Source organism: Balaenoptera acutorostrata, chromosome 4 (genome assembly GCF_949987535.1).
Source record: "Balaenoptera acutorostrata chromosome 4, mBalAcu1.1, whole genome shotgun sequence".
In the NCBI taxonomy this organism is placed as follows: Eukaryota; Metazoa; Chordata; class Mammalia; order Artiodactyla; family Balaenopteridae; genus Balaenoptera; species Balaenoptera acutorostrata.
In genome coordinates, this window is record NC_080067.1 from 137319624 (window position 1) to 137333759 (window position 14136).

General features: G+C 38.0%; 1 protein-coding gene across 1 annotated transcript; it reads right to left on the reverse strand.

Moving 5' to 3' along the window:
* Window positions 1-3071: 3071 nt before the first annotated feature.
* LOC102999608 (keratin-associated protein 13-1-like) lies at window positions 3072-3596 on the reverse strand. The gene has a single exon (XM_007173829.2). The coding sequence runs from the start codon at window positions 3576-3578 to the stop codon at window positions 3072-3074; it is 507 nt and encodes a 168-aa protein (XP_007173891.2). The 5' UTR covers window positions 3579-3596.
* Window positions 3597-14136: the final 10540 nt, after the last annotated feature.

Consider the following 14136-nt stretch of genomic DNA (forward strand, 5'->3'; position numbering starts at 1 on the left):
ATGTTGATAAATAATTTTTTATGATAATGATGACCAGAGGATTGATGACATTGATGGCAAGTAGCTTAACTAGAGTTCAACCAGTAAAAATGAATGTATGTTTGATGTCACTGACATAGTATGTATTCTGCAGACTGTCACCCTAGCTCCATTTTATTCATTCATTCATTCACTCAATTAACTTTTATTGAGTCTTTATTACTTGCAAGAGTCTGTTAGATAAGATTCCATCATATTTTTTGAAAATATGACAAGGGTAAACTAACAGACAAAACAGTACTAATTAAACAAAATAATAATTTAAATGAAACATTTAAAATAGATACTTTGTAATTAACAGAATATAAATATAGATAATGCTGGCATTGTGTAGGGAATGATCAATTCTATTGATATTGGAGTCTATTTAAAAGAAGTGAGAGAAGAGATAGCATTTCCATGGGTTTTGAAGGTTAAGGGAGATGTGGCGTTAATTCTAGAAGTACTAGACCATATAAGAGCTCAGATCTACACCATGTGTTCAAGGAAATGGGAGTAGTTAGCATTAATGGAGTGCATGTTGGTGGAGTGTATGTATGTGGTGAGAAGAGGACCTGGGAGAGGGCAGAGGTGGGCTGCAAATGGCCTTTAACATTGTATTAGGGAGGCTTTATTGGGAAGGGGGTTGTTTCAGGTTTTAAATGAGTGTCTCATTTAGGGAAACATTAGTTACAAATAACAGAAATTGTAATTCAAAATTGCTTAAATCAGGGGTCCACAACCTTTTTGGTACCAGGGACCAGTTTTGTGGAAGACAATTTTTCCATGGACTGGGTAGGGGGAATGGTTCAGGCGGTAATGTGAGTGATGGTTCAGGTGGTAATATGACTGACTGATGGGAACCAATGGGGAGTGGCAGATGAAGATTCACTTGCTCGCCCACCGCTCACCTCCTACTCGGTGGCCCGATTCCTAACAGGCCACTACCGGTCCGTAGCCCAGGGGTTGGGGACCCCTGGCTTAAATAATAACATTTATTGTCTCATGTTTACCAAAGTCCAGAAATAAGATGGTCTGGGCTCTGTTCCTCAGCATTTCTCTTGGTTTTACCTTCTTTCATGTGATGGTTTAATTTTCAGGCCACATGCCAAATGGATGCAGCATTCCACATATGATATGACAAAATCCAGAGGAAGACATGGTTGCTTCAAAAAACTTCACAAGGGGCTTCCCTGGTGGTGCAGTGGTTAAGAAACTGCCTGCCAGTGCAGGGGACATGGATTCAATTCCTGGTCTGGGAAGATCCTACATGCTATGGAGCAACTAAGCCCATGTGCCACAACTGCTGAGCCTGCATGCCCCAACTACTGAAGCCTGTGTGCCTAGAGCCCATGTTCTCACAAGAAGAGAAGCCACTGCAATGAGAAGCCCACGCACTGCAACGAAGAGTAGCCCCTGCTCACTGCAACTAGAGAAAGCCCGTGCACAGCAACGAAGACCCAACGCAATGAAAAAAACCCCAAACTTATATATACTACCAAATGTAAAATAGATAACTAGTGGGAAGCAGCCGCATAGCACAGGGAGATCAGCTTGGTGCTTTGTGACCACCTAGAGGGGTGGGATAGGGAGGGTGGGAGGGAGACGTAAGATGGAGGAGATATGGTGATATATGTATATGTATAGCTGATTCACTTTGTTATAAAGCAGAAACTAACACACCATTGTAAAGCAGTTATACTCCAATAAAGATGTTAAAAAATAAAATAAAATAAAACAAAAACAAAAACAAAAAAAACTCCACAAGAAGAACTTTACCATAGGCACTTCTCCAGATCACTCCTTTTTTCTCATTGGTTTAAGTCATATCACATGCTCCATTCTGAACGATTCACTTTCAGTAGGGATTGGGGTGCCAGATTCAATCCTGAAACCTGGGACATAGCCATGCTGATATAAAGAAATGATTGTGGGTAGTTAAGAAGAGATACACAAGCAAAATTCAGTTGTGGGAAGAGGAGAGAGGAGAAAAACAACTATGAGGGCAATGAACAATAGGCTACCCACATGCACTTACATATTTTCTTTCCACTTACGTATTTTCAAATGTAGATATATGCATTCCCCCAAACAAGAAAACTTAGTAAACTATCTAGTTATCCTATCCAAATATAAGCCTATGATATCAAGGAGTCCTCCCTCTCAGCTATTTCCTACTCATGATATTGCCATGTTTCCAGAAGTTCTCAGGAGACTTCTATGAAAACAGCTGGCCTTACACTGATCAAATAGAAGAAAGAGTATGACACATCAACATTAAAAAATGACTCAGAAATTGTATTCCTTTTATTATAATAAAATAAATATGTGGTTAATTTCATCCATACTTAACATGTTTGTTTCATTACACAGGTTAATGCAGTCAGTTAATATTGTAACCTCAGAATTCCATTAGAGCTTGCATAAGTCTGTAAAAGGGTCTTATAAAAAGTATTTTGACAATTCCTTCATCTAAAACAGCCAAGCTAGTACTTGCTGAAGCATCACTGCTGTCTCTGGAACTTTTCTTCTTGGATCTGACCCATGACTAGTTTAACCAAAGTAAGGTATCCTGATAAGGAAGAAATGACCACTCATAGAAGAGTTTAGGATAATCTCCTGTCCAAACTCTGATTCCACTTGCCAAAAATTCCAGGGAACTAACTCTGTATTGGCAGGTAATTCTTCCAATCAGGGAATCTGCTCCATAAATTAAATACTTCTTTTTAGACAAATAACAGTAGATTTGGAATTCCCAACAGACATCTTTTAAAAAAATTAATAGTAAGATTTATGAACTGATATCAGATTAAATGAGTTTATTTGAAAGGAAAGAGACCTCTTGTACTATTTTTAACTAGAGAAGTAAGGGGGGAAAATAGAAGAAAACAGAATGGATACTCTCTGAGATAAATTATTTTAATATTAATAGGATTTTTAAAAATTATCATTTGTCTAGGTAGTAGAATATAGACTCCAGCCAGAAAATAGCTGAGATTAACTTTAAGGGATATAACTGTGGAGTCACAGTCTAGAACCCTTAAGTTGATTGATCAGCAGTAGAAGCCAGATATACAGGTTGGTTGGTAACAAGAAGTTTGGCGGATCCTAGAAGCCATGTATGTTGGGCGGCAAAATCTGGATCCATGGCTCAGGGAAGGGAAGCCACAGATTCCATAACCCAGGGGTCTGAAGCCACGGGATGCACAGCCTAGTGAGTAGCAACTTCTAGATCCATAGCCCAGGCAGTAGCCTCTGCTGGACCCACAGCTCAGAGATCCAGTGTGAGTTGACCGGCAAGGACTGCAGGGCGTGGAGGTCCTCGGATGGTAGCAGAATGTCTGGCAGGGACTGGACACCACACGGTACATCTGGCACCTGGTGGGCTCATCACAGGTCTCCTGACAGCCACTGTAGAGAGAGGATCCCAGCTGGCAGGAGCTGGAAGAGCTGAGGTCAGTGCTGTAGACCAGGTTGCTGGGGTGGAAGGAGCCTGGGTAGCGCAGATAGCCTCCAGGGGAGTGGGAGGAGAAGTTTCCAAAGCAGCAGTTGTAGGACATGTTGACAGGAGATGTGAGTTCAGCTAAGTTACTGTGAGAAGATGTTCTGATATCCTTGGCTTCTCCCAGCCATGTTTATATATATATGCTCAGTACACTGGATGTGATGCAGACCCTCCCTGTTCTTGTGCATGTCTTGTCATAAAAATAGTTAATTAACCTAGGCTATAATTATAACTGAACACATTCCTGTGTTTTCTTAACTGCTGTTCAATTAGTCTGCTTTATAGAAGCCACTCTGCTTCTCTCTCTCTTTTTTCTCTTTTTTTTTTTTTTTTTTTTTTCAGAAATTAGGTGTGGTTTGCCTTCAAAGACGTTGGTCCTGATGCATAAAGATGGTGCCCTTGCTTCCTCACTGAGATTGACTGATTTTGTGCCTGAGTGTGTAAATTGTTACTCCTAACAGTCATCAGCACCTCCCTCTCAGATATTTATATATGTTTTATGGAGCCTTTACTATGTGTAAAACATTGCAGATTGTGGGATCATTTAATCCTTGCAACCATCTTATGAAATAGGAATTATCACCAGCTTAACAACCCAGGTGTGACTACCTCCAAAGCCGGCAGGAACAGCAATGCTGTGCTGAAGCTTAACCCTTCAGCTCCCAGAATCACGTGCACAATGAATACCGAGGTGAGAAAAACATTTCAAGGTGATAACATTTGCATTTTGGCAGATGTGCCTACCTATACATTCTTACCTCTTTTATGGAAAACCAAACACAGCCACCAGATTCTTAATGCTTTCAGTTATTTTTTTTAGCATTCAAAGTTACCATGGAGATGGTTATTTCAAGCTCTTCTTCTATTTGTCCTCTCATTTAGCTTATCACCATTAAGCAACTCATGTTTGATCCTGCATGGAGTTATTGAATTCCTTTTCCACGTGACACAGAGATTCTTTGGCAAACACGTAGACTATCACTGAGAATAATTGCTAAAAACTAGTATACCTTGAGTGAGTTGACTACCAATGAAATACATTTGCAACAACTTGAATTTTAATAGTGTGCTAACCTTTGCCAACTCAGTTGGGAGTGAGAAATGAGACACCTTAGAGAGTGATTCATTTCACTCCCTGCTGAGTTTCTCTTTTGCTCATCGTTCTAGAAAGACAAAGCAGCAAAAAATGTACCTTCATATTAAGTAGTTAAAATTAACCTTATCACTATAAAAAATCAATGGTAGAAAAGTCTTAGAATTAGAAATGTCTTTTTTTCCCCACTTATTGTAATATCCAACTTCTGCCTTAAAGCATCTTTTAGAAATTGGAAAGCAAAAACCTGTTTATGTAATTTGATCTTTTCTATTTGCTTCCCAGTGATTCTTTTCTATAATCTTCTACAGCATTTGCTTAGCTGGCACCAATGGAATAGTGTGTCCATTGTCTTGCTTGCAAATTTCTGCCAAATGTCTTGCTCGCTTCCCCAAACCCTTCTCATCCCTCAAAGCCAAAATCAAATTCCTCATGTCTGACAGGTGTTCATCTCAACTGTTTAAACTCTTCTGCAATAAGGATCTTAGTATCTTATTAGCTATCCATTTGGGTGAACAAACATACACACACACACACACACACACACACACACGGAAGAATTGGAAGAGATATCTTTTGAAATGGATTGTGCAGATTAAGTTCAAACGACTGAGTAAGATTTCAGTTGTTTGAACTTGCAGGACAGTCACATACATTGTAAGAGTGGAGTACCCAGAAGTTCCACAGGATCAGCAACAGGGTTTAATTTTCTTTGCTCAAGCATCTGACACACAGTGAGTGCTCCAAATTATTTATGAAATGAAGGAATATATCAAATCATTAACTTTTTATTTTTACATTCATCTAAAATAAGTGCGTGGGCACTAATTGTATTTTAAAACTTACCTTTAATACAACATTAAGTGAATATAAATATCTCTTTCATAATTAAATGTAATCCCCAAATTAATCATAACCAGTTGAGTGCTTAAGGTGACCCTAGATCTCTGCCCCTCACCTCCAGGCCAAACAAAGTTACCCTTGTGGCCTTGATCAACCATTTCTTTCTCTGTCCAACAGCTTCATCCCCATCCATTCTAATGGTTCTGTTTTCTCAGACTTACAGACATAGCTAACCATCTTCAACCCCAAAATTTTAGTGTCATTTCCTCCATGATTATATAGTTCTTCTTGTTTTTAAAGACAAAATTCTCTAAAGATTTGTGTGATCAGTTTGTCAACTATTTAAATTCTTACTGTCTTTTCAATAACCATGTTGTTTTTCTCTGGTTTAACACTCTTCTGAAATTTCACTGGTATGGCCAGCAGTGACCTTTATGCTGCTAAATGTGGACATTTTGGGGATGATCCTATGCAAATGTTTAACCACATTTAACACAGTTAACTGTGTCCCTGATCTTGAAATATGTTCATCTATGAATTTCTGTGACATCACACTCCTGATTTTCTATCTAACTTTCACCAAATTCAATTTACCCTTAGGTGGCTTCCTGTATATAATGTTTTTTGAGGCTTCCTGTTGATCTCACCACTTATTCTCTCTGTAGGGGAGGTAGCTCCCATTCATGATTTGAAATACTGTCCACATTGTGTCATTCAAATGTATATTTCCAGTACACACCTCCTTTTATTAAAATTCTAGACCCAGATATCCAATTACTAACCATTTCCATTTAGAGATTTTATAAGGCTGTCAAAATTGTATGTGTATAAAATTGAACTTTTATTCTTCCCTAGGGAGAAAAAAAATATTTTTTTCTCATCGGAGTAAGCAGTATTTCGAACCACATAGTAGTTTAACTCAGAAACCTTGGAATCCTCTTAATATACGCAATCCACTCTAAATATGACCCATTCTATCTTCTAAACTTATCATAAATCTCCCCAGTCCTCTTGCTGCCTTCCTTCCAGTCTAGGGTTTCTCGACCTTGTCATCACTGACATTTTGAACTGGGTATTACTTTGTTGTGGGGAGTATCCTATTCATTGTAAGATATTTGGCAGTGTCCCTGGCTCTATCCACTAGATGCCAGTAGCACATCACACACAAACACACACACACACACACACACACACACACACACACAAATTATGCCAATTAACAATGTCTTCAAAAATTACTTGAGGGCTAAAGCAGTTCTGGTGGAGAACCACTGTTGTAGTTCAAGGTAGTCTCCTTTCTTGGTGGGACTACTGAAATTGTTCAACATGGCCTATTTCATTTTCAGAAAAATGTCTCCTCCAATCTTTTCTCTCTATCTCTGCCTGATCAATCTTCTTAAAACAAAAATCAGGTCCTGTCACTGTCCTGATTAAAACTTCCCCATTGTTTTCTAATACACGTATGATAAACACAAATCCTCTACATGGTTTGTAAGGTTGCATGAACATGTCTCTAACCTCATCTCCACACCATACCCTTTCCCTCTCTCCCAAACACACTGCCTCTGTTCCATAATTAACATAGCGCAAGCTTTTTCCTACCACAAGGACATGCTGTTTCCTGTGCCCTGAATGTTCTTTCTTCATCTGGATAATTAAGATAATTAAGCCTTTCCTTACTTCCTAACTACCATATCCCAGAATAAATTAGGTTCTCCTATTATGGTAGCTATCATCCCTGTAATTAATTTTATTATTTTTATAACATATTTATTTTTTAGACTGTCTTCTAGGCTAGAGCAGTGCAACCTAAACAAACCAGTCCATGGGAGTCAGTTACCATCTGCCGTGAGACAAATAATGTATGTCAAGTAAATGAGTGCATCGCTTCCTTCATTAAGAACTCCTGCATGATTAAAAGATGTCAGTTTAAGTAAATCATAGGTTTGATAACACCATTGATTCACCTGGTCTATGACCCTTCTTTTTTTTTTTTTTTTAATTTTATAGCTACTTTATTTATTTATTTATTTATTTTTGGCTGTGTTGGGTCTTCGGTTCGTGCGAGGGCTTCCTCTGGTTACGGCAAGTGGGGGCCACTCTTCATCGCGGTGCGGGGACCGCTCTTCATCGCGGTGCACGGGCCTCTCACTGTCGCGGCCTCTCCCGTTGCGGGGCACAGGCTCCAGACGCGCAGGCTCAGTAGTTGTGGCTCACGGGCCCAGCTGCTCCGTGGCATGTGGGATCTTCCCAGACCAGGGCTCGAACCCGTGTCCCCTGCATTAGCAGGCAGACTCTCAACCACTGCGCCACCAGGGAAGCCCCTATGACCCTTCTTAAGTGGCACATCTCTGACTGTAATCTCTTGGGAGAGACAAAAAATACACTCTTTGCTGTTCAACAGTGAATCCTCAGCTCAAGAATAATCAAAGTTACATGGTTGTTTCTCAACAAATACTTACTTAATGGATAATTTAGGGAATTGATGGGATTATCATCACCTATCTTCTATCTTATCCTGTCTCTCTCCCTCCAAACTTTTGCTTGATCCACATATCCCTTTGGATGTTTCACAAAAACATTAAACCCAGCAGAGGCTCAACTGCTCTCCTAAGCCATCTCCTGAATTAGAACAACTTCTAATTCTTTTGCACACTATCATAGTTACAGTAACCCATCTATGCAGTTCTTGGGATCTATTCATGACCTCCCTTTTCCTCACTTCCCATATCTGATCTTGGATAAGCATACCTTGCTATTTTTTTAATCTCCAAAAATAGTAAAATCCTTTGTTTTTCTATCTGGCCATAACTTAACTATTTGTCTGTTATTACAGGTGGTCTCCAGAGCCTCTGGTCTTGCCTATCTCAACTCTATTTCCTATGCATTTATCACAATGATTTTTTTTTTTTTCTAAAGTCTATGTTGGTCTTTTCAAACTCGAATTCAACTTCCTAAGTCTTTAATACAACTCATCTTATGATCTGACCCCCAATTAGTTCATACCTAGTGTCTCTATGCCCTCATTTTATCTTCAAAAGATACTAGATTGCTTCCACTCAGCTTAAGACTGAAGGCAAAGAAGTCAGTTATGCAAGAGGATCTTTTTTCAAGAAGCTCAGCATCAGCGATGAGCGTTGGAAGAGAGAAGATGAAAGGCGGGACCGGAGACAGACAGGAGCCAGATGACAAGGGGCTCTGGACGTTCTTCAAAAGTCCAAAACACTTTGAAAATCAAAAACATCCTTTAGAACTAATTTGGTGGTGAAAGAAGGCACTCTCTGTTCTCTGGATAGAATGACATGATCAAACTAATGGAAACTGTGCATATACTTTTTTCTTCCTCTTCTTAGTGTGGATATATTGTGCCTCAGAAATAAACAAATATGTTTGATTATAGGTTTTTTTCCCAGATACTACCTGGGTTATTATATTACATACAGTTTACACATTCTATTATCATTCTAAAGTCTGAAAAAACTGGATTCCAAAACTCATCTGTCCCCATTGGCTTGGACAAGGGAATGGGGATCTGTAACAATGAGAAGCCACTGGTAGCTTATAAATATGGACATAATTAGATCAAATTTGCCTCCTACAGAGATGACTCTGTCTGCAGTGGGAAGAATGGATTGGAGAGTCACATAAGAGTACGAGTGGGCCCCCGGTCAGGTTCAGACCCTGGCAGTGTGATTCAATAGCCTATATTCTTAACTACAGTGCTTGACTGCCTCCCATAAAGATGGTTATTAAAGCTCCACAACATGTGTTAAGTGAGATGAGAAGGGGGCCTCGGATGGCACCCTGAGAAAACCTTACATTTAAGGAATTGGCAAAGTAAGAGGAGCCTACAAAAGACTGAGAAAGAATAGCCAGTAAAATTTAAAGAAAATTGGGACTGTAGCAAAATCAAGGTAAAAATGTATTATAAATAAACCAAAGCAGTCAAAAGTATCCAATGTTGGAGGGAGGTCAAGTTAGATGGTCCTCCTAGATTTTAAGCATGTCACTATCAAATATTATATATCTATATGTGTGTCGATATCTATCATTCTGTTTTGCTTTGTTTTGTAATTTAATATAGAAATGACCACAGTTTCAATAGTGCCCAGTACATTGTAGAAGCTAAAAAATAAACCCTTGTTAAATTAAACCATCTTGTCCAACTTTCTCAATACACTAACATGGAATCTGAAAGCTAGAGAGAGTCATTTCAAGTCAATTCAGCAAGCACACGTTAGAGCACAAAGCACTGTTGTGGGTCGTGAGGATGACGAGGGGACCAAGAAAGGGCCCTATCCAAAAAGGTATGCCTTCATCTGATTCTGGAAAATGAGAAGTATGTTAAGAGAAGATAGGTGACTTTAAAATGTGTTACATGCAATGAAATCTAATCACTTTTGTTCTTCTTAAAGATTCCTCAGCTACTATATAAAGCTGAATAGAATCTTATGCCCTTTGCATTTACACATGTTGTGAATTATTTTGAATCTTATGTTTTACATAGGAAATAATAATTCTCTAATTAGAAGTCATTTTAGACTATAATATTTTCCTATTTATACAAATGGATTGTCTTCGCTCTGGTTTTACAGATTGCTTTTTATAAAATCAATGACCAAAGTTATCCAAGTAGTAATTTTTCCACGTAGTTAAAAAAATGCAACCCCAGTCAGCCAAAAACTCTTTAAAAAATTCAAGAAAAAATGAATGTGTTTGAATTCCATGAAAGTTTATTCAATAACAGCATTTCTGTCACATTGTAGGAGAACAAGAACATATGAAATAACCTCATGATTTCTCTTATGTATAACTTCTTTTAATATCTAACGTATAAAACTCTAAGGTGGTTTCCCAAGTTTGACTACTCTGATTGTGTAATGATGACAGAACATGTATCTCTGAGAGAAACTAGGTAGTTGGTGGTCAGTCCATCCTGAAGTGGGGATTGTGGTAAATGAATAAAATAGAAAACAGCATTTCATGTAGGAGCGTGAAGAGGCATTAAGCTGCTTTACAGAAGCCAGGCTTCTAGGCTGGTCTGTATTAAGTTGGCAGGACATCCCTAGTAAGAAAGTAGTTTGCATGGCAGAACCTGGGAAGATAATTCAGGTTTTGGGAATCAGAGGATGGACAATTTAAAGACTGGGAGCCATTGAATTCATAGTGTCTGGAAAACATATGATTTCTGGCTGCTGATGGGCTTCTAGCAGCTCTCTTGAGAGTCATTAGAGAGAAAGTTTTCTTGGAGGAGACTGGGAGAACAGAGGTCAGTGAGTAGACAAAGTGGCTGAGGTAAGAGGGGCCACAGGACAAGACTGGGTAGACCAGGAATTCTCTAAGAGAAGTTTCCAGCCTAGCAGCTGTAACATGTTATCACTACATCTACTTCATTTGTTAACAGTGTCAGAGAAGGTCTGAATGTTCCCTGCTGGCCTAGAGGGCTTATGTGCTCTCAACCTGTGAGTGAGATGTTTCTGACAGCCAACCTCAGTATCTTTCTACACTACAATTTGCAAAAGAACATCTCCTTAGTGTGTTGTCTAATTACAATCAAATACATGAACACCATGATAAATATGCTTACTTGTATTTTATAGCCAAAAGACAGTTTACAGTATTGCCTTGGACTTGAGATGATTGTTGCATGCTCAACATAATTGGTCATCATTGCTGGTTTAATTTGTGACTCAGGGGGTCATTTACAGGATGCTGAGATATAGCTCTTCTCTTTCTTCCCTGCTTTTCAGCATTATATTTTATTTCAATTCTTTGCTCAATCATTCCCGATGCGGTGTCCCATATTATAAAGCATGTACTTATGCTCAGTAACAACTGGTATGTGTGATATAAATGGTGCATAAAAGACAATGATATCATTGCCTGATCATGATACTCTGTAAGAATCAAATAAGTTTTATGGAAAAATAATTCTGCTTGGCTCTCTTTACCAGCTGGGTGAATATGGAATGCCTCATATAAGTGGACTTAAATTATATTAGAAAAGAAGATGGAAATTTTAGCCCAAAAACTTTAAAAAAGTAATCTACTATCAAATTTATAGCATGTAAATTTTTAATGGCCCCTTAGGGGATGTGTTTATAAGCAGTAAAGCAAATACCAAATTATTTTCTTCAAGCACATTGAAAATTGCTGAACAAATTAAAAAAATTCCAAAGCAATGTTTCAGATAGTCACATTTCTATATTATGTGAGGGTGGGCATTACATCTAAAGATCCTTGATTAACCTAACTATAGGAATTGGTGGCTTGAGGGTAGGCAGACACTAGTGAAGACCAAGAGTTAAAGGCACAGAGATAAGATTGCCCAGGAAAATCACAGTATAAAAGAAACATTAAATAAATAAATAAACAAATAAAGCATTAAGAAAATGCTAAATTAGGTTACACCTAAGGTAAAAAATTATACTATAAATAAAATGGATTAGAACATATTTATTTGCATGTTTATGAGTTTTGGGAGGGAATGGAGTATACTATTGTGTACTTTATTGCGTATTTAAAATGTTTAGGAATTGAGAGCATAAATATTTGGTTTTGGGCCAAATGAAAGATATGATGTTTATGGTTCACCAGAGAGTTAGGTCAAGGGAGCCATATGCATTTATTTTTTTGGACATAAGTTACATACATTTATAGTCCAATAATAGGTAACATTTATAGAGTGGTTTCTGTATTCAAGGAACTCTTCTAGTTGCTCCACATATCTTATCATTTGCTCCTCATTGTAATCTTCTGATATAAATACTATCATCATCTCTATCTTACATTTAAGGAAATTGAATTTTTGAGAGGTTCCACAATATGTACAAGAGAAATAGCCAATAACTGTTAGAATCAAGGGATTCAAATATACATAGTGTTTCTTCTTAAACCCAGTTTAAATGAGTTCACTCTCACAGCAGACAAACTGATGTCCAAGTGAAAAAAAAAATTATTATCGAAATGCTTACATAGTCTAAGGACTCACTCTGAAGCATGAAAACTAGGAAATTCTCTAGGTGGGGAAACCAAAGTGGGGACCCAGACTGAGGCATCCTGAGGATCAAGTGATCTCGTTATCTGGAGGGTGACAAGGGAGCCCAGGCCCAGGTTGGGATGTCAGTTGGTTAATAGGCAGGACAGCACTGATTCCTTTGTCTTATTAATGGGCTTGATCCCTAGCGACTCTGTACCTAATATCAGATGAGCTATCCTAGTTGCAGTTGCATTTTGGGAAAAAGGAGTCACTGCTGATAAACACATTATGACTTACCAAAGAGGCTTGCTATTCAGGAACCGTGTGCATGACAACGGGCAGGAATTCTTTGGACAGTATCAGTTCTACATTGTTTCAGCAGGTTGAAGGCAATGGGCCTTCATTCTCTACTCATATTGGCAAGACTTCAAAGTTCAAGAAGCAATGATAATAACTTATGGTATTCATTTGTTTTGAATTTCAAGACCATTAGTAAGCAATTTTCTGTTTGACATTCCCAAGAGAATCATGATAGAGACATGACTGGCACTATTACCCCCAAGAATAGGATCTGGTGGGCTAATGTGTGGAGCTTTGTTTCCATAGTCATGTTTTTCTGACTTCAGTGTCTCTCATCATATGCTACAGTGATTTATAGAGATTTATCCAAAGTAGTGTCTCAACTGGTAAGGACCCTCTTAAGGAAGGTTTGAATATTTTTTGCCTGTTTTGCTCTCACCCAACATAGCAATCAGTGAAGATTTAGGCAAGAAAATATATTAAACTAGTTACAAGTAAACTTTGGAACACACATTTATTTTTCTCCATATTTGAAAAAGCAGTTGTTGTTTTGCTCATGCTTGAAATAGAGATGCCCTTTGCATACATTTTGAAATCTCAGTAATGCAGACCAGAGCCTATTGTATGCTCTTCCTGCTTGCTAAAAGGAGATTAATATGTTAACACTAATTGCCAAATATATGATAATCACATCATATATCAAGGGAAATGGGCTCATATGAACAAAGACGTCTGAGTCACAATACCTTCCATAAATTCAAAATCTAAACACTCCTACTCTTCATTACATAATTCTCACACATATTCCTCATAACAGCTCTATGAATTAGGTAGTATTATTTTCACTTTTCAGGAAAAAAAGCATATTGATATGTTAAGTAATGTGTAAGAAATTATTTTAATAAAAACTTTATAAAGCCAGAAAATGAGACCAAATCTCTCTGTCGTCAGATATTTCATTACCCAAGCCTACTTTCTGTTTGTTAAGCCACAATATAAAGCTAAGAAATGCTGAGGACTAAATGCATGACACAGATGAGTCGAAGTTTTATTACTAAGATCTTGAACGCTTAAAAATAGGATTAAAATGGAGAAAAAGAGGATAATACCCTAGGCAAAGTGTTAAACCACATGACAAAAGGTTTTGGGTAGGAAAGTAAAGGCAAGCCATTTTAGAATTCACACCACATTCTTGTCTAGAATTTGAAAATGAAAAACTTGCTGGGTAGAATTCCATCTTATGACTTCAATAAAGAGAGGCTTGCTGCACAAAGCATTCCTCCCCACATGTCGACAATCGATTAAGAGAACATTTCCACATCACTATCCCAGAATGAAGTTTGTAGCTCCAGAGGATGTGCTAAATGTGGTTTGACTGTTTTTTTTTTTTCTTGCTTT